Source organism: Marmota flaviventris, chromosome 4, assembly GCF_047511675.1.
Source record: "Marmota flaviventris isolate mMarFla1 chromosome 4, mMarFla1.hap1, whole genome shotgun sequence".
Taxonomy (NCBI): domain Eukaryota; kingdom Metazoa; phylum Chordata; class Mammalia; order Rodentia; family Sciuridae; genus Marmota; species Marmota flaviventris.
In genome coordinates, this window is record NC_092501.1 from 4,652,363 (window position 1) to 4,675,291 (window position 22,929).

The 22,929-nt window shown below is 53.6% G+C and overlaps 1 protein-coding gene and 2 long non-coding RNA genes across 7 annotated transcripts in view; 2 read left to right on the forward strand and 1 right to left on the reverse strand.

Moving 5' to 3' along the window:
- Nucleotides 1–22,929, reverse strand: part of Ptpre (protein tyrosine phosphatase receptor type E) — a 131,143-nt gene that overhangs the window by 30,288 nt on the left and 77,926 nt on the right. For 4 of the 5 annotated variants that reach the window (XM_027929927.2, XM_027929925.2, XM_027929924.2 and 1 more), the window contains exons 3-5: nucleotides 7,991–8,109; nucleotides 1,397–1,496; nucleotides 1,079–1,152 (exon numbers count right to left, since the gene is read on the reverse strand). In XM_027929927.2, the coding sequence (XP_027785728.1) occupies nucleotides 1,079–1,152; nucleotides 1,397–1,496; nucleotides 7,991–8,102 (286 nt within the window). In that variant the 5' untranslated portion in view covers nucleotides 8,103–8,109. The other variant, XM_027929928.2, reaches the window with a different exon arrangement.
- Nucleotides 1,382–12,353, forward strand: LOC114088379 (uncharacterized). The gene is made up of 3 exons (XR_003581991.2): nucleotides 1,382–1,459; nucleotides 11,567–11,700; nucleotides 12,118–12,353. It is a non-coding gene; the product is annotated as an uncharacterized lncRNA (long non-coding RNA).
- On the forward strand, nucleotides 12,600–19,284 carry LOC139705397 (uncharacterized). The gene is made up of 2 exons (XR_011707273.1): nucleotides 12,600–14,005; nucleotides 14,551–19,284. It is a non-coding gene; the product is annotated as an uncharacterized lncRNA (long non-coding RNA).

Here is a 22,929-nt window from a genome sequence, read left to right on the forward strand (position 1 = left end):
CAGGACGCTTCCCTAAGCTCAGAGTGAGATACAAGAAGTCAGGGGCCTGCACTTCTCCTCCTGGGATGAGCTGATATGGACAAGGTTCATGGGAAAACTGGACTGCCACCCTTGCAAAAGGCCTGTCCCACCGGCAGAGTCTTCTGAGGTCACCTTGAATCTCCCCACAGGGTCCCTTCCCCAAGAGACAAACAGGTTCCCATGTGTGCCCCTGGGCTTCTCTGCCCCTCACCAGCCACTCCCTCTTCCTCCCAAGCCTGTTGGAATGTGCGGGGTGGGATCCAGGGTGGGAGGATGGCGCTGGGGACCAAATTATCATCTACCAAGTGTCAGGGGGGCCGGAAGGCCCTCCAAAGCCCTGTCTGGCCAGGTCTTCTGTTGCTGATACTCTTATCTCTGCTTTGTGTGTGTGTTTCCTCAAGCCCCAGCACAGTTGGTAGGAAGCGGAGGACAGGAAGTCGTAGTCACTGCTGTGCACCAGTATTTTGTAAAGCCTCTGCTTTATCTTTCTCAGTCAACTCAATGTGTTGAAAGAAAAAATAAATAAATAAAAGCCTCGGTAAGTAGCATTTACCAGTTAGAAACTGAACTTTGAATCTAAGGGTTGGGAGTGTCCCAACAGCCTCTGACCCTCCACCGAGCTGAAGCCGCTTTAGGGGAGCGATTTCCTTCTCTTCAGCCAGATCCTAAGACAGTGCGATTTTCAGTTTGAGCACTTTAGATTGTGAGCCAGAGACTCTTATCAGAGTGATGTGAAAAGCCTTATTGAAAAACGTAACGTGCCCAAACCCTGTGCAAAGGACAGGATGTGAGCAGTTTCTCCAGAAAAGCCACAAACTGAACACCTCAGACATCTGTTCCACACGGGAGGAAAGGCGACTTCAATACAGTCTAGAAACAGAGACGTTCCGCAGTCGTTAGTAAGGCAGAAAAGGACAGCACAGCACCAGGTAGGGGACGAGAGTCTCAAAGCTGGAGGGACTTAAGACCGACTTTCATTGTGTAAAGGAAAAGATAAACACAAAGAGAGGGACCCCCAGGCCTGCTAGAGACCCCGCAGGGGAGCCAGCACCCGTACCTTGCTCCTCCAGGATCCCGTTGGGCATCTTCTTGTCACTGCTGCTGACCACGGCTTTCCTCTGCTTTCTGAACCTGGGAGGCACAAGATGTGTCAGTCCTCAGTGCGCCTAGGCTGGCCAGGGAGCCCGGGGCCCTGGGCACAGGGATACCCACCAGGTGAGCCGGGAAAAGCTCTTCCTGCTGCTCATGGCTGAGCCTGCTGGGGCCAGGCCCGCTGCACATCTCAGTGGCCGGGGCCCACACCCTGCAGCCTCAAGAAGGCTCATTTCCTCATCCGAGCTGGTCGGGGCAAGTCAGCGCCCGGGGACACTCCTACCTGAAGAAGTAGGCGGTGAGGAGGAGCAAGAGGAGGAACAGCAGCAGGGGCAGCAGCAGCCAGGTGAGCAGCGACTGGGAGGTGCCAGGGTCTGGAGGGCCTGGGAGTGGCGGGAGGAGAGCGCTGTCAGGACCCCAGGCCACACAAGGAAGGATGCACGCTGCCCATGACAGTCGGCAAAGTGTCCCACTCGCCACCCTCCGACACCAGGACGGCACTGGTCGTCTGCAGGCCGGTTCCACTCTCTGCCCGTGGAGTCCACAGAGAAGTGGCAATGTAACGAACAAGGGACTTGAGTGCTGCTGTGGACACTAGGGAACCAGGCCTGAGGAGTGGGTGATGCCACTTGTCCAGGCCCCTGGGGAAGGTTTGAGGGAGAGTTCACGGGCCCACATGGCTCACGCTGGCCGAGCCGCCTGTTTCTCTGAGTCTCCAGTGTGCCTGCCCAGGGACGAGGACCTGGGGACGGCAGGGGGTGGCTGCTGCTGCTGGATGCCAGGACACCTTGGAGCCTGCCTTGTTGCTCAGTGTCCAGGCCTCTTGGCTGGGGCAGGGTCCCCGGGCACAGGCAAGTAGCCTGGCCCTGGGGCTGGGTGCAGACCTCACTGGACAGGCACACCAGGACCCACAGTCCAGAGCTGCCAGCACCCTAGTTCTCAAGGACATGTCAGGACCATGTGGAAGACTGGCCACCAGGCACCTCCCTTCCCTCATTGTCCATGTTTCACACCTGCCACACTGACTGTCCTCAACCAGAGACAGGCATACACCCCTGCACCCAGCTCCATGACCTAGTGGCTGCTAGCACTTGCTCCTGCCTTGTGTGCCTGAATTCTGATGGGCATTGGTGGCTTTATTGTCCCCCACTCCCCAGTTTTCCATCAAAGGTCCCAGTCCAAGGACAACCTGAGAGGCCTCCTCCTCCAGGAAGCCCTCTTAGCTCCTCTCCTTTGGATTTAGAGGGACTCTGTGTGGCCAGAGGCATGGGCCACACTCTGCTAGGAGCAAGCAGGCACATCCACGAGGGGAAGGAACCAGCTGGACTTCTGCACGTGTTCTGCAGGCCACAACCTGCCAGAGGCTTCTCCTGGTCAGGTTTTCCCAGGCTGAGTGCTGGGGAATGACCGTCCTGCTCCCTCCCTTCCAACCTAAACTATCCCACCTCCCACCACAGAGCTTCCCTCTCAGCAGCCTGGCCCGAGGCTGTCACCTGCAGCTCAGAGAGCACCAGCATCCCTGCCAAGCCTTGGAGCAACCCCCAGTCCAGGCTGAGGGAGCCTCCTGCCACAGAGGGTCAGAGCTGAGGCTGCTCCATGGAGGGCCTGGGGCTCCAGGTATTTCCGAGAGCCTTTCCACCTTTTCCTTCTGGCCCAAGGCAGCCAGACAGTTAGGAGGGTGGTAGGTCCCCTCCTTGCTCCCGGGTGCACATGCTCTCCTCTCCTGGGGCATCACTATGGTGAAACCCCCAACTTCCGCACCACGCAGAGGTCAGGACCTGGCCCCACTTCTCCAAGGTGGTGACTAAACTGGCTGTAGGGTCTGCTGGGTCAGAGGAAGGGAGCCCTGGGGCCATGCCAGGTCACCCTGTGCCTTATCTGGGGACTTGAGGTCCAGCCTCCTGGAGAACAGGCTGCAGTGACAGACACGGGGATTCCACAGAGATGGGCTGAACAGGGGCAGAAGTGACAGGTCAGAGGGCCAATGGGTCCCCACCCTGGTTTCTGTTATTCGTCAGCAGCTGCCTCTGCTGTGGAGGGTGGAGATCAAGATCACAGACCCCAAGGCCTCCTGAGGTCAGAAGGGAACGTCCAAAGTTGGCATTTTGGGGTCAATGGGGAGGTGGGCCCAGACCACTTAATCTCCATCATCCTAAGAATAAATCCATAGCTTTATGTAAAAAATGTTCTAATTTTTAAATATTGGTAAGTAATTAAATTGAATTCAAATATTATTTTGAACAACAGCATGGACCAGAAGAGAAAACCCTCTGCACACTGGGTGGTGTCCCTTGAGCACTGGCTGTGCTACGGGCACAGAGGCGCCCAGAGAAAGTTCTGGAGTTCTGTTCTGACCCATGCTGACTTGGCTCCTGCTGGGTGGCAGAGGGTCCAGCTGGGGAGGAGCAGAGCAAGCCTCCTGGGTGCTGAGCAGGGAGCAGCCTGCTCCCAGGGCTGATGGCAGACTCACAAAGCCAGTGTGTGTGTATAGTAACACCAGTTCCCTGCGTGCACCTGCACACCAGCAAGTTGAGAGAGTGCACGCAGCGGGGGTACGTGCTTGTTTGCTTACAAAGAACCTGGAAAGATAGGAAAGCACCACCCGGAGGGCGAGGTGGGACCCTGAACCACTCCCTATGCACCTATCCAGGAGTGAACCTCCTGCTGTGTCAGAGGGGGGCACTACCCAGATGTAAAAGCCCCCAGCCTCCCCAGCCCAGGGAGCTCTGCGGGAGGCGGTAGTGGGCCATAGCTCTCCACTGCCCCATGCTTCATCTCCAGGGGTCTGTGGGAGAAGGAAGGATTGGGGTAAAGGGGGAGGAGAGGAAGGAAAGAGGGTGGGGACACAGAGTGAGCAGCTGTGCTCTGGGACTGAGCCAAGGTGACCCAGCGTCGAGGACAGAGTGCTCAGTGTCCCCACATCTCTTCCTTCACCTCTGCCTGGCACACAGTGCTGTTTCTACTATCTACAAGCGAAAACAGGATAGAGGTCTGTTGAAAATGTTCCCACTAGCACAAAAATAGAGAATAAGTGTGCGTGAGCCAACACTTTCTCTTTCCCTTCGTTAATCATAGTTAGGACTGCGGAGTGTGGCTTTCCCAGAATTTTCTCCTATGCAGTTACATTCATAAATATGCAGGTTTGGTAAGTAATGGACGTACTACTCTCATTTCATCCCAAACCGCATGAATTGTAAGAAGTGCTGTTATTCTATGAACCACTAAGGAAGAAAAAGGAGTTACTAATTATAATTGTAAAGAGCTACCCATTTTAAGACACATCCCGATATAGCAATGATACATATGAGAGAACAGATGAAGCACTGTGGGGCAGGTCGGCGCTGGCCTCTCCCATCAGTCTTGGGGAGTTTCCACGGCAGCACGGTGGGGCTCCCGTGCTCTGTGCAAGGGATGCTCGGTTTCCACGATTCAGATGGGTCAAGAGTGCATGGACTCTTTCCAAGAAGTCGTTTCCAACTTCTTTGCATTTCCTTGCAATTCTGCACCTTGTGTGGGTGTGACTTTGTGTATCTCACCAGTGTTTCTGCAGGTAACTCCTAAAACTGGACCTTCTGTGTCCACTGCACACATGTTAAATTTTATTAGAGATTACCAAATTGCCCTCCCCAAAGTATCCCTGATGAAGCCAGTTTCTCCTGGAGATTAACAATGCTTCTCATTTTGTTAATCTGATAGGCACAATCATAATGTCATTTTAATTTTCACTTCTCTAATTTCTTTGGAGTTGATCATCGTTTCATGACGAGTGAAACATTGTTAATTAGATCCTCGCGTTTTGCCTGGTCATATCCTTTACTGGTTTCCTACTTGCTCATCTTGGGGGAGTCGTCCTGTGATATTTTCTTATGTGATCTGTACATATTTACCTTCGATTCCTTGTGTAAAAAATGTGTCATGATGAATACTGATTTCATTTTGTTCAATGAGTAAACAAAACCATTTCCTGTTGTTTTGGCACATTGTGGCAACATGTGAACATCTAAAATGATGCTTCATACTTCTTCGGGGGGAGTCATATTGGGTTTAAAGACTCTCCCACACAGTTGGGGGCCCCTGCAGAGGGCTCAGCCAGAGGAGCACTCTGCAGCTTGTAACCAGAGCCCTGTGTCACTCTTGCTTGCATGACCAGTGGCCACTGCTACGCAGAGAGGTCCCGGAAGAGGCTGCACCCATGCGTGAGTTTCACACTAGGTTCTGTTCTGGTGCCAAGGCCATGTGGCAGCCCCCTCTTCCTCAAAGCAACAGCCCCGGCCATGGCAATACCATAAGCCAATACATTTATTTATTTTTCAAATGACTGAGAAGCCCCAAGCAAGGAACGTGGCATCATCTTGCTGGAGACCTCAGGGGTGTCACAGGGCTGAGCAGATTCTGCCCTACTCTGGGGAGACAGAAGGATGCTGTGTCTGTACGCTTCCCAGATGTGTGCAGGTGTGTCCTGGCCATTTGCCAGGTGTTCCTAAGAAGCCAGGTGATTAGTGTTGGCAAGAAAAGCTAGGTCTGCAGGCTGAGATGTTTCGCTGAATGTCCTGTAGGTGTTGGGCATGGCCAGGGGGGCTAGCTGCTCTGTTTGGTAGAGGGGCTCACTGTCCTTGGGTGGGTCTGGGACCTCCCAGGCTATGGGACCTTGCTAATGACATGCACCTGGAGAGCTGGCTGGCTAAGAGGCCAGTATGTTACATGCAGCTTACATGAGCTGGCAGCTCCCGGGTATGTGTGGGGGTGGGTTTCTCTAGGAAGGGAGAAGACGGGAGCACTTGGAGTTGCTCTCCCAGTCAGGGGCAGGCATCAGCTGCAGATCCTCACCTTTTCCCTCTTGTGTCCAGAGGACATTAGTCCAGGTCTGGTCATCAGTTAAAGCCCTTGACTGGGGACTTGAGCCCCTGGCCCGCCTCATGCTACTGACTGCTAACTGCTTTTCTAACAGGCTTATATTTATGGAGGGCTGCTGATAATTTTGGTTTTCCTTAAACCTTGCAAGGGCCAAGCATGATGCTTCATTCTATGCGTCAACTTGCTGGGCCCTGGTTACCAGGCATTTAGACTGACATTTGAACCTGCAGACCGAATGCAGCAGACGGCCCCGTCCAACCTGGGGGAGGTCTGGCTGGACACAGAGGCTGAGCCTCCTGGGGAGAGGACTCCTGCGACACCCTTGTGCCTCCAGCCCTTCCTGGCCTTGTACCAGTCCTCTGGGGCTGTGCTGTGCAGACCTTGGACTGGCTGCCTCGGTGACTGTGAGCCTGTCTTATGATGAGCGATGCATATCTTCTTACAACACATAGAAGTTATAAATATACAATTTTCAGTTCCTGATAGCAAGTGTGTAGTTCTATATTTCTGTCTGTACGTGTCCTAAGGTTCTGCTTTCAGGGAGAGCCCTGACACAGTAAGAGACACCGTCAGGGAAGTCACTCATGTTGGGGATGGAGCGGGAAGGCCCAGGAGGTGTGTGAGAGGGACCAGCCTTGATGGTCACCACCAGGGGCTCTGCAGCCACAGGGGCCTAGAAGTCTACCCGGGGCCCACGGAGGCTGCCCAGGGAACTGTGTCAGCCCCTTGGGGAACTGAACTCACCCAGTCTGGCCTAGGTCTCCTGTGTCAGCTAGGGAGGGGATTGAAGAATCAAGGTTCCACTGCAGGCAATGAGGTGGGCCAGATGACCCTGCCCCATGCTCCCTGCTGATCACAAAGGCCAGTGCGGATGAGCCCTCTGTGGTCCAGGGAATGTTCCAGAGCACTGATCTCTAATACTCACTGCACCCTCAATAGCAGGCACTGCTGTCATCTCCACCTCCCAAGTGGGGTACTGAGGCACAGAGGGGCTCTGTGATTTACCCAAGGACACCCAGCCAACACCGACAGAGGTGGAGTTCAGAGCCAGGCAGTGTGACTGGAGAGGGTTTGCTCACCTCCCTCCCTGCTTCCTCTCTTCCTCTGCCTCCCGTTAACTTTGCAGGGCATTTGTTTGTTTCATGGAGTAACACTTAGATGCCATACAGCACACCCCCTTTAAGTGTCTGAGTCCGTGATGTTTGTTGGATCACGACGGAGTTGTGTACCTCTCGCCCAATCCAGTTAGCACATGTCCATGCTCCCCATAAGACCTCGCCTGCCTCTGGGTCACTCCCCACTCCCACCCAAGCCCCGGGTGGACATTTCCTCCCACCTGGACACTCCATACCATGGAATCATACAGCGTGGTCTTTTGGGTTGCTTGGGCTTGTTTCTAAAGGTTCCTCCGTGCTATTACATGTACTCTTTTTCTTTCTCTTTGTTTAACTTTTAAACTATAAAGAATGTGGGAGAATAGAAAATAATACTCCACCCTGTGTGAGTGGGGCAGCACCATTGATTTTTTTTTTTTTTTTGGTACCAGGGATTGAACCCAGGGATGCTTAACCACTGAGCCCCATCCCAGCCCTTTTTACTTTTTTTGAGACAAGGTCTAACTGAGTGGCTTAGGGCCTTGCTAAGTTGCTAAAGCTGCCTCTGAACTTGCAATCCTCCTGCCTCAGCACCCCTCCCCCCCCCCAGCTGCTGGATCACAGGTGTGCACCACTACACCTGGCTGCACCAAGGAAATTTTAACCCTTCTGCTCTCCTGCCTCCCACCACGGTGGCCACCAGCCTTCAGCGGGGGCTGAGGACCAGCACCTGGGGCTAAGCTGGCTTCAGTCAAATGCTGAACAGCAGCTCACCCAGCTGCCTGTTTGTCGGGAGCACACTAAGAAAGCCAGCCACGCCCTTCTCGCCTCTCACCAGCCCTTACCACCCTGGACCACCTGTCATTCCCAGGTGCCCAGGGGTGGCAGTGGGGGCCTTGGCAGGCCAGCTAAGAGCAGGGGCTCCTCACCTGCAGTGGTGCTGGTCCAGTTGCTCTCCGCTGTGGTGGTCTCGTTGCTCTTGAGCGCTCTGGTGAGTGGCAAGCTAAAACCTGCCAGCAGGAGTGGACAGAAGGGCTCCATGGTGAACCTGCAAGGACAGGGACAGGCTCAGAGGGCTCGCCTGCAGTGTCTCATGGCCGGGATGGGGACGAGCCCCATTTGAGGTTTACCCTGAGCCAAGAACTCTGCCTGCTGCTTTCATTTTATCTTCTCCCCACCCCTCCACGGTGATGTCATCATGTTGACTGGGTTCAGTCGGAGGAGCCACCCAAGGCTCAGGGGTCCAGTTTTGCTGATGGCTGGTAAGGGCCGGGGGACACTTGAACCCAGATGCCTGCCCATGCCAACACCTCTTGCCAGGACCCACATCTGGACAGCCCACCTGGCATCCTGGGTCCTTGGCCTTCTGGCCCCCCACTCTTGCTGACGGCCCTCCCTGCCACTCCCACCTCATGGCACCCAGCAGGGCAGGTGCTTTCCCTCTGCTTCTTGGTACCCCCCACGCTGCCTGGGGGGTCTCACTCCCGTCAAGGCCCAGCTCAGAGGCCCTGGGCTTGGAAGGCAGCTCACAGGCTGGCTTCGAGGGTCTTCCCTGTTCTTGGCTGTGTCAGCACCCCTGGTCCAGCCCTGGCGGCTCCCACTGGCCCTTGCGTCTGATGTGCTCACCCTCAGGTGAAGCGGAGGCAAGCTCCTGCTCGACAGAGCTGGTGAAGGAAGCCAGGGGTTTGCTGGGTGTCGAGGGGGCACCTCGCTAAGGGAGCCGAGTGTTCACTGCGTGTCCAGGTGGGCGCATGGGGCAGACCCAACCGCAAAGTGCCCCCACACAAGGAAAGGCCCTTACACACTAGGGACACACAGGTGCAGTCACCTCAGATCCCCGCTGGGGGATCAGTGGAGCTGGCAGCACCTGTGATGAGCTGGAGGCGCCCTCACAGGAGGACTCACTGGCAGGTGGTGGGCGGCAGAAGCTGCCCAGTGGGCCTTGGTGCTTACAAGGTAAACGAGGGTTGAGGGGAGGGGTCCTGTCCACTGAGCCCCATCCAGTTAGCCCACTATCGGCACCTTCCTATCCGAGGCCTCCCTGGGGGATGCAAATGGAGCTGGTCTCAGAACCGAGGCCAAGAAACACTCAGGCCGTTGGCACAGTGAACAGTAGTGTTATTAGGGAAGATGCGGGAACGAGCGTGGAAACCGAATCACGTCTCAGCCATCACCACCACTAAGATGAAGCCACGATGGTGCATATTGTACCCGTTAACCCAGGCCACTAGGACAGTGACAATCAGCACTTGCCCATCTCTCCTCTTTGATTTCCAAAGCACACAGTTTAGGTTTACAAAGTGAGCCACATACACACAAATGGCTCTTGTCCCCTAAGCCAGTGCCTACACGTGCTAGGCCCCTCACATGGGTACTGTCAGCTCAGTAGACCTCCAGGCCTAAAGAATGGAGGCTCTGAGAGGGGAAGGGGGTGGCCCAGAGTCGGGAGAGGACCATGGTTTGAACCCAGGGCTGGAGATGACAGCCCTCGAGACCACCCAGGCTGCCCTGGGCCTCCCATGACAGGCAGTGCTGCACATCTCTTTTAAAATCTGTCACTGCAGGCTGCCATGATACTTGTAATATACTTGAGCAAATTACCGAGTAATCGATTGGGAAGTATTAACTGGCTTAATACAACTCCAGAGATGCAGGATTCCTAGTAGAAACATTTCCCCCATCTCATGCATTAACTTGATAACACTCCTCTCCTGATGCTCGCCTAAGGAGGGCGGACATTCTTGAGAATGAGGAAGATCATTTCACTCCTCTCTGACATCCAGGTCTGCAGAAACTCAACGGAGCAGCAGGCGAGTTTCCCGGTATGACCAGCAGAGGGCGATAAACTCTGCAGACTTCAAAACCTGTCCCACTATCTGGAGTCCCTTTATAGTCCCACTTAAGAGTCCAAGACCAATGACTCCGTGCCTGTTATCCCCCACCATCCACTCTCGTAGGGCTTGTGCAAGCCACCTGGTAAGCACAGGCATAAAACTGTTCAGAAATAGTGTTTGAAATAGGAATTAAATCCATGCTGAAGTTTAAGGATTTGTATTTAAACAGTATCTGTTGGGTGCCAAACGATGTGTGAGGGGCATAAAGCATATGTGATCTCCAGAATAGAAGATCAAAATAGTATACTCCTTCCAAAGCAGACTTTATTTTTATTTGCCTCAAAGTTTCCCAGCTATCCATTTGAATAGAAACCTTTTTTTTTTTTTTTTAATTCTACTGAATGCGTTTTCCGTACTCTTCACTGGGCAATGGCTGGGGTCAGGCAGCCTGCTAGGGCCTGGAGGTGCAAAGCTGAATACTGTCCCATCTCTGCCCTCCAGTAGCTCACTGAGCTGTGAGCACAGGGGAAAGGAAGGCTCCCGGGTAGCCCCCCGCGATCTGCAGTGGTGCCACAGTGCCAAGGAATGGGGAGAGGGTGGCCAATCAGGTTTCCCCAGAAATGAAGCATAGGGGAGAGTGAACATCCAGAGGTGAGCGGACTCCTCACCTGCCATCAAGTGCCTGTCTAGAGCAGAAGGCAGAGAGTACCCCGGCTAGACAAGGCTCTCTCTCCATTCCTGTTCATTTAGGGTCCTTCCACCAGCAAAAGAGAAAGACACAACATCCCCTTTCAGATGCTCTCAATCTGGGGTCCCTTGAAGTCCCATCTACACGCCAAGAAACATCGAGACTGTGGATATAGCGAGTGCCATCGTACCCATCACAGGACGCCTCGGCCCTTTCCCAACATGCATTTCCCCTTTGCACAAACGCTGCCTGGAGTGTCCTGGTTAGGCAGGAGAGTGAAGGTCCAGAGGGTGGGCTGGACCCCTTAACCTACTGCCAAATGTCCAGAGTGGAAAGTCCTTAGCCTCCACTTGGATGACTATAGACAGGAACAGATGTTGCCAGACAGTGTCAAGGGCTTCCTTTTCACCTAGGGCTCAGGGCTCTCCTTAATGGGCATCCGTGGGACGCTGGCTAGCAAGGGCTGGGTCCTGGGGACTGGGCCTGCCTCCACCCCGGAGGCAGCCTGATGGGGGACAGCCACAGTGAGCACAGACAGAGAGTTGCCTTGGGCCTTGCCACAGAAGTGCAGGCCGGAAGGACAGTGCCACTTTCTGAAATAATCTGAACTAGCCATCCCTTCTGGGCCACCGTCCAGGTACCATGATCGCCCCCACCAGCCTTCATCCTGCCTCTTGGAACCTGCTCGGGCAGAAGGCCCTCCTCTGAGCCTTGTCCAGAGACAAGAATCTGCAGCTGGGGGCTCCCTGCTCTAAGTGTCTTTGTCTAGAACCCCTGAAACTGTTTTATATGAAATCAGGAAGGTGTGGCTCCAGGACAAGACGATTATTCTTTAACACATTGGGGAAAAACAAAAATGCAGACAAAATGATGCCTTTTCATGGTGAAGAAGCAGCAAAGTCCAGCCAGTTCACAAGTTTTAGGTGTGAATATACTTACATGGGTGGAATATTTAAATAATAATAAAACAGTAAAATTCATAGACTGTGTTTCAGACATCTCCACAGTGATTCCCACCTCTGCAGAGTGGGCTTTGCTTGTTAAAAAGAAAAAGGTGCCAAGGACGGGCTTGTTATCTCCGTGGTGAAGACTGGAACTTAATTGCTTTTGAACAAAGGTAATTGCATTTGTCTAAATGCAAAATCACGGACATACTTTTGAAAGGAGGGTGGCAAAGAAGTCCATGCACCAAGAAGGAAAAAGGAAAAGAAAATAGCTAGAAAGAAAGGAGGATGGGAAGCTTGGTGTTTCCCAGACCTGGCTGAATGTCACCAAACAAGGGCCTGCGCTGGCTTAGGGTGTCCTCCTGGGCCCAGGCAGGGGACTCACCGACAAGCAGGAGCTGGCTCCCCGGAGCGAGCTGTTGTCCTGTGCCTCTTCCCCCACCAGGATGGATGGACTGGGGCCGGTGGGTTGGAGCGCAGGCAGGTAGGCAGGAGGCAGGAAGCAGGAGGCAGGAGGGACTGCTTTGTGCTGGCTACTTGGGCTCTGGCTTCCTCTCCTCTAACACCCTCTGCCTTGGACTGACTGACAGGATGGCTGGAGATGGTGAGGTACTGGCTGCCTGGACAGAACTGCGCGGGGTGAGGAGGTGCCACACTTCTGCAGCCTGAGGTCCGTCCGGGGCCGGGCAGCACAGCCCCACAGCTGCCCTCTGTGCACACAGGCCCTGCCTGTCTGGACTGATGCACTTGTGGCATCTCTGAGGTACTGGAAGGAGTCTTAGGGTTCAGGAAACTGAATTCAGAGCACACTCTTCAAAACTCTGGAGGTACCTGCCCTGGTGGTCAGTGGAAGGCTGACAGGGACAGAGATTTGCCTGCCCCCCCTCCCCCCCCACACACAAAGGCCAGGTGTGTTCAGAGATGTCTGATGTCTCTGAGGAGAACAGACAGAACACCTTGGGAAAGGGGGTGACCGGGAGCCTGTGGGAGCTGAGGAGGAGTTTTGAGTTTGGGGTGTTGGTGGGGGTGGGGGGATGTGGAGTTGCCAGGCTGGAGGGAGCGCTCAGTGGGGGACAGGGCCAGGCTCCCCCTCTCAGCTGCACTGCGGACTATGAGGGCACCCAGGTCAGGTTTCCTCTGGCCACTGGGGCAGTAGAACTATGGCTCCCCCATGCTTGGCTGGCCTCACTGACCTTCCCAAGTGGAGACTGCCACTCCTGGAGTAAAGGGTGGGGGAGCCGAAGGTTGGGACAGAGGAGCAAGGCGCTGTGTCTTGGGAGTCAGCACCCTGCCTCTTCTCGAAGCCAACAGTAGCAGAATCATCCCCAATGCATGTGGGAATCCGTTAGGTTTGTGCCAATGGCTTTGTAATCCATTTTGGGGCTCTGACATGAACATGGCTAAAGACCCGTGCCCATTGTGTATTACATGCTGACCTTGATTTCATCAGGAATCACACACACACACACACACACACACACACACACTATCCCAGTCCTGGTGGGGCCACTCTGGCTTCCTGCTTGGCTCTATTGGGCAAGACCTGATGTTCAGGGGATGGATGGCACAGGCAAGGGGCCTCCTGAGGACACAGCCATGCTCAACCCAGGTCACAAGGAGAACCAGGAGCCTGCTGGCCTTCAGTAGGTCTCTTAAGGGACAACTGCAAATTCTTATGTGGCGATGCTAATTTGCATAATCCCAATTATGAATGGTGCCCTTTTGAAGGTGAATAAAAAGGGAAGAATTTATCCTGTGAGAAGTCAGTTTCTTCCTTTCCCAGGCAGACCCAGGACAGCTGAAGATGCAAGGAAGCCTCTCAGAAGCTTTGCAGACCCTGAGCCATTCTGGAATCTCCTTAATGAACAGCAAGCCCTCTCACCAACACCCGTTCAGAGAGCAGGACGCTCAGGGCTGCTGTAGCTGGGCCAGATGGTGAAGTGGGCATCGCCAGACGGACATGGGATAAGTCTCTCTCCCCAGGAAAGAGAACCATCCTTCTTGTCTTTAAAGAAGAAGCCCACGAAGCCCCAGCAAGCTGACAGGTGGCAAGTGCATGAAGGGTGCAGAAGACCAAGGGCAGAGCTGAAGGCTCCTCTGTCTGATCTCAGGGCGGTGATGACCTACAGTGTCCCGCGATTCTTCATGAGCTTCAAAAATCACCAATAATTATTTTTTCCTACCCTTGTGGTAACTATCACTTCAAATAAGATATGACACCACTGAATCCTTAATTCATTAAAAATTACCAGGTAAGCCACACTGAGACCATTTCATTGGTGACAGTCTTTGGTTCCTCACCTAAACCACATTCTCACTAGAGACCCAGCCATTCATGACTAATTTAGAAGTGCCCCGAGGACAGAGGTTGAACCTCTGCAGATGTACGTGGTCGACAGCTCACAGGCACACGGATGTGCCTCCATACCCCCAGTCTCTGGAGCTCTCTCACCCGTGTCTGACCGGGTCCCTGTGGAGGTATGCCGCAGTCTGGCTGGGCACAATCAGGAGCCACTTGTCAAAAGAAACTAACTTTATTTTTAGAACCAAACACGCCAAACAAACAGCCTCTCAGGAAAAACCCCTCAGAGCCTCAACTGCCACCACCGGCTTTCCACAAGCCTGTCTCTCCCCCGAGCATATTATTTATGGTGTTTTTGTAAAAACCACTATGGTCGTTATTTAAATTAAACAAAAGGGGGAAATGTTAGAGTCTGTAAACAAGTCAAAATAACACCTGGAATTTTGCCAGGGGAATGTTAGAGTTCGTAAACAAGTCTGGATGGTGCCTGGCAAAATGCCAGAGGGAATGGTTTGAGAAGTAACACCAGCGAGCCATTAAGTGTGGAGATTCCTTATTGGTTGACTGATGTATCTAGTTTATGCTAATTAGATAAGCTGTGTGGACTGTATAAATACTGCTCCTGTCCTGCAATAAATGGCTCCCACTCCTGCTGTATCAACGTACACAAGTTGTTCGTCACCCCCCCTGATTATTCTGCTGCAGCCGGACTGCGGCAGAGGTACATGAAGTCAGTGTGGACGGTGAGCTCTGCTCTCTGGGAAGGCCACTCGGGTTAGCGTCCACTCTCGTTATCGTTATTGTGTCTTGGCATTACTGAACATGTTCAGGTGTCAAAACTGTCAAAACCGTCAGGTGACTTTGGAGTGATGAGGGTTTCTTTCTAATTCTCTGACCTCTCCAGGGCCTTGTCCATGTGGCTCTCCCGGGCAGGTGCCCTGCTCTCTTTTCTGTCCACTTCAGCTTTCCCCTGGTGGGCTCCTCAGTGGTCACCGACCCTGGGAAGCCCTGCTGTCGCCACACCGACCCTCAGCACTCTTGAGAGGCCACTCCTCCCGGCTGCTGATGGCAGCCAATGTCTGTTGCCTGCTCCTCTGCTGCACGTGAGCGCCTGTCAGTCAGCGCCCTCTCTGGGTCTTGCATTTCCTGGAGGGAGAAGGCAGAGGCCAGCAGTAACACTGCAGGGGTGCTCCCAGGACAGTGGGGAAGGAAGCACAGTCCCTGCTGAGGGAGACAGCCTGGCTCAGGGACAGGGCTTCTCCCGTAGGACTATCAGCAGGACGTGCTTCTCAGGACCTGCCTTTCACAAGAGCCCAAAGGATGCCCCTCGGGGCTGTGTTCCACCTGGAGGTGCAGGAGGGTGAGGGAGGGAGACACATCCTCCATTTTCACAAAGCCTGGAGGGGGCGGTGCCTCTGCCTGTCCCCCACTGGCATCCCTGGGCCCCTGCCTGTGAAGCCCACCTCAGGGAACAGGTGGGCCGGCTACCTGGGACCCTGGAGGGCTGCTCAGGAGGGGGCCTGTGCTCTGAGGGTGGCATCTTGGGAGTTCTCCAGAGCTTTCTTCTGGGATAATCAGATAAAGACACTTCCTCTATCCTGTGACTTTCCTTTGACTTTACCTGGACTGTAAATCAATTTTGACGTCCTTCAAACAGAACCCATAAATAACCCTACACTGCCATCAGCGCTCCCAGGGCAGAAGCTGCAGCAGGATGAGAGGCTAATGTTCCCCACCTGAATGCTTAAGAGGGTCTCTCAGCAATGACCCAATCGTCTGGGCACACAGCTCTATCGACTGTCAGTGACTGGATGCACGGTCTAGGGTCCTTCTCAGAGGCTGAGGCGGATCACTCTGGGAATCGGAGCCCTGGGCAAGGCTTGAAGAAAGATGCTTGACCCTCACTAAAGCAGCCCGGTGGGGAGCGGACGGTGCACGCGGCAGCACTCCGACCTCCTGAGTGGTGCTTCCTGGGCCTCCCGGTTTTCTGCTCTCCCTCATGCAGGCGCCCTTGGTGCTGTAGTAGGTTCTGGTGAGACTCTGGGGCACAGCGAGCAGCAGGAGGACTCAGTGTGACCCTGGCTAATGACCAGGATGGGCAATGACCTTTTAATGTCCACCACGGGGCTCCAGAGGGCATTGCACACTTCAGGGGCTGAGTCACCAAGGTGCTAATTCTGGACGTGGACTATCTCCTGAGCACGCCTCTGGGGGAGGGGAAGGTGGCCACGTGGCCAGGTGCCAAGGCCACCCTGAGGCTCAGGCAGGCCACTGCTCTTTACAGCCCTCAAATCCAATTGGGCTCAATTTGGCAAATGCCTTCTAAGCCCCTGGGGTTTGCTCAGTGCTCAGGAAGTTCTCAGAATGTCAGGGACCCCACCCCTGTCCCAGTGAGGCCATGGTCTCCTCAGAAGCAGCACAGCATGTGGGGGACAAACGACCACTGCCCCTTGGGGCGCTGGACCCCAATGTACGCAGCAACTCCACAGCCTGTGCACACGCTCTCCTTGAGAGCTCTACTGTTCCACCAGAGGACGCTGCGCCTGCAGGGCTCATTTCTTCTCTTAAATATAAACCAAGAACAGGACTGATCCAGGTCGATCTGATTTCCCAGGCTCTGAAACCCAAATACCAAGCCACACAAAGTTGAAGTGGTGGTTGTGCTTGTTTTCTGCTAATATGTCCTTAAGTAGGTTTCTGTCATTGGAACCCGAATAGCAGAAATTCAGTGAAAACTGCTTCCGTTTGTGATCTGGTCACATGCCTGAGCTTAGGTCAATAAAATCGATCAGCAAGTCAATGTGGAGAGAGGAATGGACCTGTGCTGACGCAGAGGCACCAGCTGAGCCAAGGACGTCGGGTCTTTACCTCGTATGCAACACACAGCACCATGCCACTGGAGTTCTGGTGCCTCCTTAGAAGGCGGGCTGACCAGCTGCCTCACCTGGAGCACGAGTACCCGGCCTTCCATGGAGGATCACACGCAGCCCGGTGTCCAGTGCATTCACATACACACGCACACACACGTGCACACACACGCACAGCCCTGACCTCCTGGAAAAGCCTTTGGGGAGTCCAGGGAAAAACCCGGACTGTCCTGAGAGACTCCAGGTGTTTCCCTGAGAATGTAACCAGGGTGTTTGTTGCACAGGGACATGTCCTCATGGCCCACATGCAAAGGGGTAAGGGTCCTCAGGGAGGTGTATGGTGGTGACCGAGCACCCTGTATTCCCACAGGACCTGCATGACACTCCCTCTCCCCCTCCCATTTGCCCATCTGGCCTCAGTCTGGGTCCCCACCCACAGAGGCTTGGGGACAACCTCAGTGCAGATGGCAGATGCTCAGGGGATGCTCAGGGGATGCTCAGGGGTGCCCGGTGAGCAAATGATCAGGATGAGAGGATGAATGAACAGGCTGGACAGACACGCTGCAGAAGGGCAGATCCTTGTTTCCTACCAGCTCTGGCTACTCGAGGCAAGTCCCAGTGAAGACCCTGGACCTTTGGTATTTTACAGGTCTAGTCCTGATTTCTTGCTCCCAGGTTTGAGCCTATTGGAGGACAAGGCCAAGTGGGGGCCAGAAGGAGCCAGCCGCACCCCAGAGCTGCAGCGTCATGGAGACCCTCCGAGGCTGGTGCCAAGCACACGCGGCACTGTGTCTCCTCCTCAAGGCACCCAGGAGGCAGGCGCTGTCATCTCTCCCACGTGGGGAAACTGAGGCCCTAGACGGCCAAGAGAAGGGCCAAGGTCATTCAGCCAAACAAGCAGAAGAACTAGGGCTAGAAGCCAGCCCTCTCAGACCCCCAAGGTCCCGCCTGAACCCCTGCACACGCTGCCTGGGGTTGGTGGGGGAGCTGGGGCCCAGGCGCAGGAGAAGACCCCAGGGCCTGCGGGGGGCTTGCCCAGGGCGGAGGAGCTGCTGGTTTGGTGGGCTATGTCCTGGAAGGCACATGTTAACGACCTTTCTCTAGATCAGGCCTCTGTGGGTTGGTCTGTGGACTGGGCCAGAGTTTGGTGAACAGCTTTGCCCACACCTTTGGCTCAAGAGGGTTGGAATCCTCGTCTTAGTGTGTGGTGCTTCCCTGGTGAAGCCTGTGTCAAATCAGTCATTTCTTGAGAAACACACTAAAAACACTGTGTGTAGGTGGCATGGGGGTCAGAGTGGGTTAGGGGATGGGAGAGTCCAGGTCTCAGCTCTCCCCCCAGGCTGAGAAGCCCCCGTTTTCTTACTGTCCTGGTTTTCAACCACTGCTGTCTCCCATGGGGGCTGGTCGGGGAGCCCTGGGCAGGGCCGCGTTAGGCTTGATAACAGAAGACTCAGGTCCCTGATCACAGATGAGATTGGGGCGGTGCTGAGGCTGACCAGACCCCGTTCCTCTGACAGACCACTCCCCTGGGGCATGGCTGTCAGCAGGGGCTCAACCAACACTGCCTCCACCCTGCTTGGCTTCTAGGAACAGCAAGAAACTCCTGCCTGGCAAAGCAGGGGACAGAGTCTGGGCTGGGTCAAACTATTTTGACTGGACCAAGAGAAGGAGATTCAAGAGGTGGAAAGATCCGCAAGATGATGGTGACCCGTTCGACCTGCAGTTGGAAAACGCTGGGGAGATGCCTTGATTCACCTGCCTGTGGGAAGGCTCCTCTGGAGAACGGGGCAGGGGGAGGGGTGACCAGCAGCCCTGGAACTGGAGCAAGAACAAATGCGCCCGAGAAGTCAGGTCTTCAGGTTCCCCTGGGAACAGAGGCTCTAAGAAGTTACCCTCATGTCCCCACCCCAAATGCCCTGCATCCTGGAAGACATTCCCTGTTTTGCTCTCTGGAAATTTCTACTCCCAGTCCAGTTGCTAGACCCTTGGGTACAAGTCTTCCCATGGATCAGTGTTCTTTCTGTGTTGGGAGTTAATGCTTATACCTGGAGTTGCTGGCTCAGGAAGTAGCTGTACACTTACCTTTCTGAAGGTTAAATCAATTTGAATTATTTGCAAATGAAAACCTTTCACATAAAAGTCTGACAATTTGGCTTTTCTTGGGAAGACCAGGTGTGGCATGCATTCCTGCATGAACCAATGTGTCCCCACTCCACCCTATTCCAGGCAGTGTCACCCCCACCTGCCTCCTCCCTCACAGTCTATGGCTGCCACTCCACAGGTAGACACCTGGCCTCAGGGTCTGGGTTTGAAGGGGCTCTCCAGATGCAGAGGGCGCATCAGTCTTATCGCCAGCTCTCTCACTCAGAGCTCCAACCAACCAGTTTGAAATTGGGGTCTGGACCAGGGAAGCCTAATTCCTTTCTCCTGACTCAATATCACAAGTTTCAGTACTTCCAAGTGAAATGCCTCCTTCCAGCCCCTCACTGTGCCAAGTTGTGGGAGGATTTTAATTTAGTTTGGTCTTCCTTAATATGCTGCAGATATACAGATTTTAATCTTCTTTTATTAAAAATAAATCCACCCTATTCGCTTGGGTCCCTTGTGTAAATATCTAATTAGGGCAAACACTTGGCCTAGCCCAACAGGGGTGTGACGACGTCCCTCCAGAAGGGAACCGACTTCAAAGACTTGCCCTGTGTTCTGAGGAATGCTAATTGGGCCACACAACGTGTATGGATCATCTATAACTGCTCCTCCGCTTATTTGGGAGAAAATTTGACCCCAAATTGCAGCTAAGAAAAGAAGCCTCCCTATTTGACAACTCAGAGAAGCTGTTTGGACCTTCTTTGGACACCCCAACTGGGTGGGCATAGGCAGCCCCACTGCTGCTTGAGGGGACATGTGGGGCTGGGGCCTGCCAAGCCCTGGCCCATCACTCACCTGCCCAGGGTGGCACATTTGATGCTCTGTCGGTCAATCTGAAGAGCAGCTTCCTCCCAATCTCCCCTGACATTCCTGATAAGGGTGCAATGGGTACCCCATGGCCCACCGGGAACATTACATGCTGAGCAGTTTTACTGGCCCTGTTTTATGCTGGGTCACGTGGGAAGGAGGAATCAGAATTTACTTCTAGATCTGAGATGATCACAAACCAGAGAGTAAAGCCATTCAGCTCAAGTCACACATGTAGAGAGGGGCAGAGGCCACTTTGGGTCTCATAGAAGCAAATTTTTAGTAGCTTCATTCATTCATCCAATTACTCATTCAACTATTTATTGTTCCAAAGGTGAACAAAGCAAACACAGCCCTGTCCCTAGGGACCTCTCTTCACACATGGTCAGTTCAGGCCGCTCTAGCAAGAGACCTTAGATTGAGTGATCACACAGCAGAGATTTCCCAGTTCTAGAGGATGGAAAGTTCAAGATCAAGTTGCCAGCAGGTTTGGTGTCTGGTGGAAGCTGCTTCCTGGTTCATCTATGGCTCTGTCCCTTCATGGTGACTTCTGTCAAACTGCTTTCTACCCCTGGTCCCTAGTGGTACTCATAAACAGGATTCCTGGGGTGGGGGTGTAGATCAGTGAAAGAGCATTTCCTAGCACATGCAAGGTCCTGGGTTCCATCTCTAGCACTACAAAGAGGAAAAAAAAATTCTCTCTCCATTTCTACAGGATCCAACAAGTGTCCTAATAGGAATCCTCTGTGCTGTTGTGCTGACTGCACACCTGGAGATCCGCAGGGCAGCTGCACTCTCTCTACTCATAGTTTTGGGGGAGGTTCTTCTCTGCCACCTGTGGCCCAGCCAACTCTGTACTGTTTACTCATTAAGGCTACATACTTTAAGTAATATAGTTCCAGGGTTACATTTTTCTTTATTGATGCTTTGTTGGTAAACTACAAATCAATACCATTAAGGAAAATTATAATAGCAGCATAACAGTAAACCAAAAAGCTATCTTTTGGGAATATTAATAAATTGAACTCTTTTCTTTAATAGAAAATTCATACTAATTTCATAAAATGGTTTGCTCTCACACCAGGAAACATTATGGTGCTCATGAATTTTTAAAGAAATGTTGAATTTAGTATGACCAGGAGCCAGTAATAGAGATTTTTTTTTTCAGATTTGTTTCTGTTCACTTGTTAAGGAAATATTTACTAAGTGTCCACTGGACATGGAGGCATAGTTTAATTGATGAGATTAGACAAACATGCTGCCTTCTAAGGGTTTTCAGTCTCACTGGGAGACTAAGTTTCCTTGAGAAAAGCTTCAGTAGGTTCAAGGGGGATAGGAGAATGGCAGGTAATGGACCCTTTAAAGGTTTCCTCGATTCTTTGTATCACCAGATGTCCTGGGTGTTGGAGAGGCCAAGGGCCCTAAGTGCCCACCTCTGCCCTCCTGTCACTCCTATGAGCAGAAAACTATGCATCTTCCATGCCTCTAGGTAGTGGGTCACCTTAATGGAACCTGAGTTGCCCAGAGGTCCGGATGGTCAGCAGAAAGCTGGCTGTGCCTCTTCCCTGAGGTCAGAGTCCCGCTTTTCCTGCCTTGGGCAGGAGCTTTCCGGGGCTTGCAGTGGAGCAAGAGGGAAGGTAACACGACAATGTCACTGTTTCAGCTCAAGGGGATGCTGGGTCTGGTCTCACAGTCAGAGTGACCATGACATCGGAGCCATTGTTGAGCATTTTACTGTCCTGGAATCACCCTGGGAACTCAACGGGAGGATCTGGAGGCAGCCGGGAGGGAGAGTTGAACTCACTACCTGCCACTGGCAATGTCCTCCCTCTCCTCCTCTGTAATCTGGAGCATCTTTAGGAAGGGAGGGTACTGCTTTGCTCAGTTCTGTTCTGCTCGGCTTTGGCCTGGGGATGGTGATGGGGGTACAGGGAAGGCCACACACCTCTGTTCTGGGGTGCAGTCGGGTACAGGGGGCTCCAGGGTGCTCACAACCCAGTAGGCAGACGGACACTCAACAAACATGATGAATATTCAAGAGGAAGCAGAGTCACAGGGTGTCTGAGAAGGAATTTCAAATGATGTAAGTACTATTTCATATTGTTTGGATTCAACTTGACGCATTTGGGAACCTCAGAGCTGGGGAGGTGACCGATTCGCGCATGCGCAGCTCTGGAAACCCGTGTTCAAAGCCGGCGATGACCAGCAGGTGGCGCCATCGGGAGGAGTAGCCATCCCCGTGCTCCTGCCTGGTCCAGCGCGAGTCTCCTGCAAGGCCGCGCTCCCACCCGCCCGCATCTTGGCAGGGTCACTCCAGAAACGTGGCTCTGGTCCCTCGGCAACCCCAAACACCCGCACCAAGGCCAGGATAAACGTTTGTTCTTGAGTCCTTCCCGCTCCATTCATGCAGTCTGCCAAGCGGCTAATTGGGATGCACCTGAGTTCTCCAGGATGCGGCGCCCGCACAGGTCGCCTGCCCGCAGTTCCATTCCATAATCCATGGACCTGTTATCTCTTCCCCAGCCAAGAAATTTAACACTCGAGGAAGTTCCTTGCCTGAGATGAGAGAGCAATTATCGTCAGGCCCTACGGCGCTCGGGGAAAAGGCTTTCTTCCCAGGATCCACTCTGCAGCGCACATGGACATTACTTACTCTGGAGACCATAACTCAAGGCGCACGTACGCGTCACAGGAGGGCAGAGGGGGAGGCTCCCGCTTCTTCCTGCCTGTGCTTAATGGGCCAGTTATCAACTGTGTAATAAGCCTACTGAGGACAGCCATGGGGTTGTGACATTTGGTCTGGGGAACAAAGTAGGAGAGAAAGAGATGGGGAAGAAGGAGAGAGAGAAAGAGGCAGGGAGGGAGAGGGGTGGGCTGGGTGCAGTGTGCCTCTCTTCCCACATGTGGGCATGGGCCTGTGACCAGTGAGTGACACAGCTTCTTTGTTCCTCAGTCAAGGCAAGATGTCAGTCCCCTGTTGTGCAGAGCATGACATCTGAGAGAACCTGCCTTCCAAGTCCCCTGGCTCTGCCACTCCCCAGGTATGAGAGCTCCCAAGTGCGAGAGGTGGGGCAAGTCATGACACCTGTGAAACAGAGTCCTCTCTGGTGCCAAGTCAGCCCAGGCCAGGTGAGCAAGGCCAGGTGTGCAGAAGTGCTGGAGCTCCACAGGTAACAGGGCAGGGAAGGTGGGTGGCACTCACAGCAGAGGGTGGCCCCAGAGACTTGCAGAAGGAATGAAAGGGAACGAGGGAATGAGGGAATGCCACCCCTACCCTC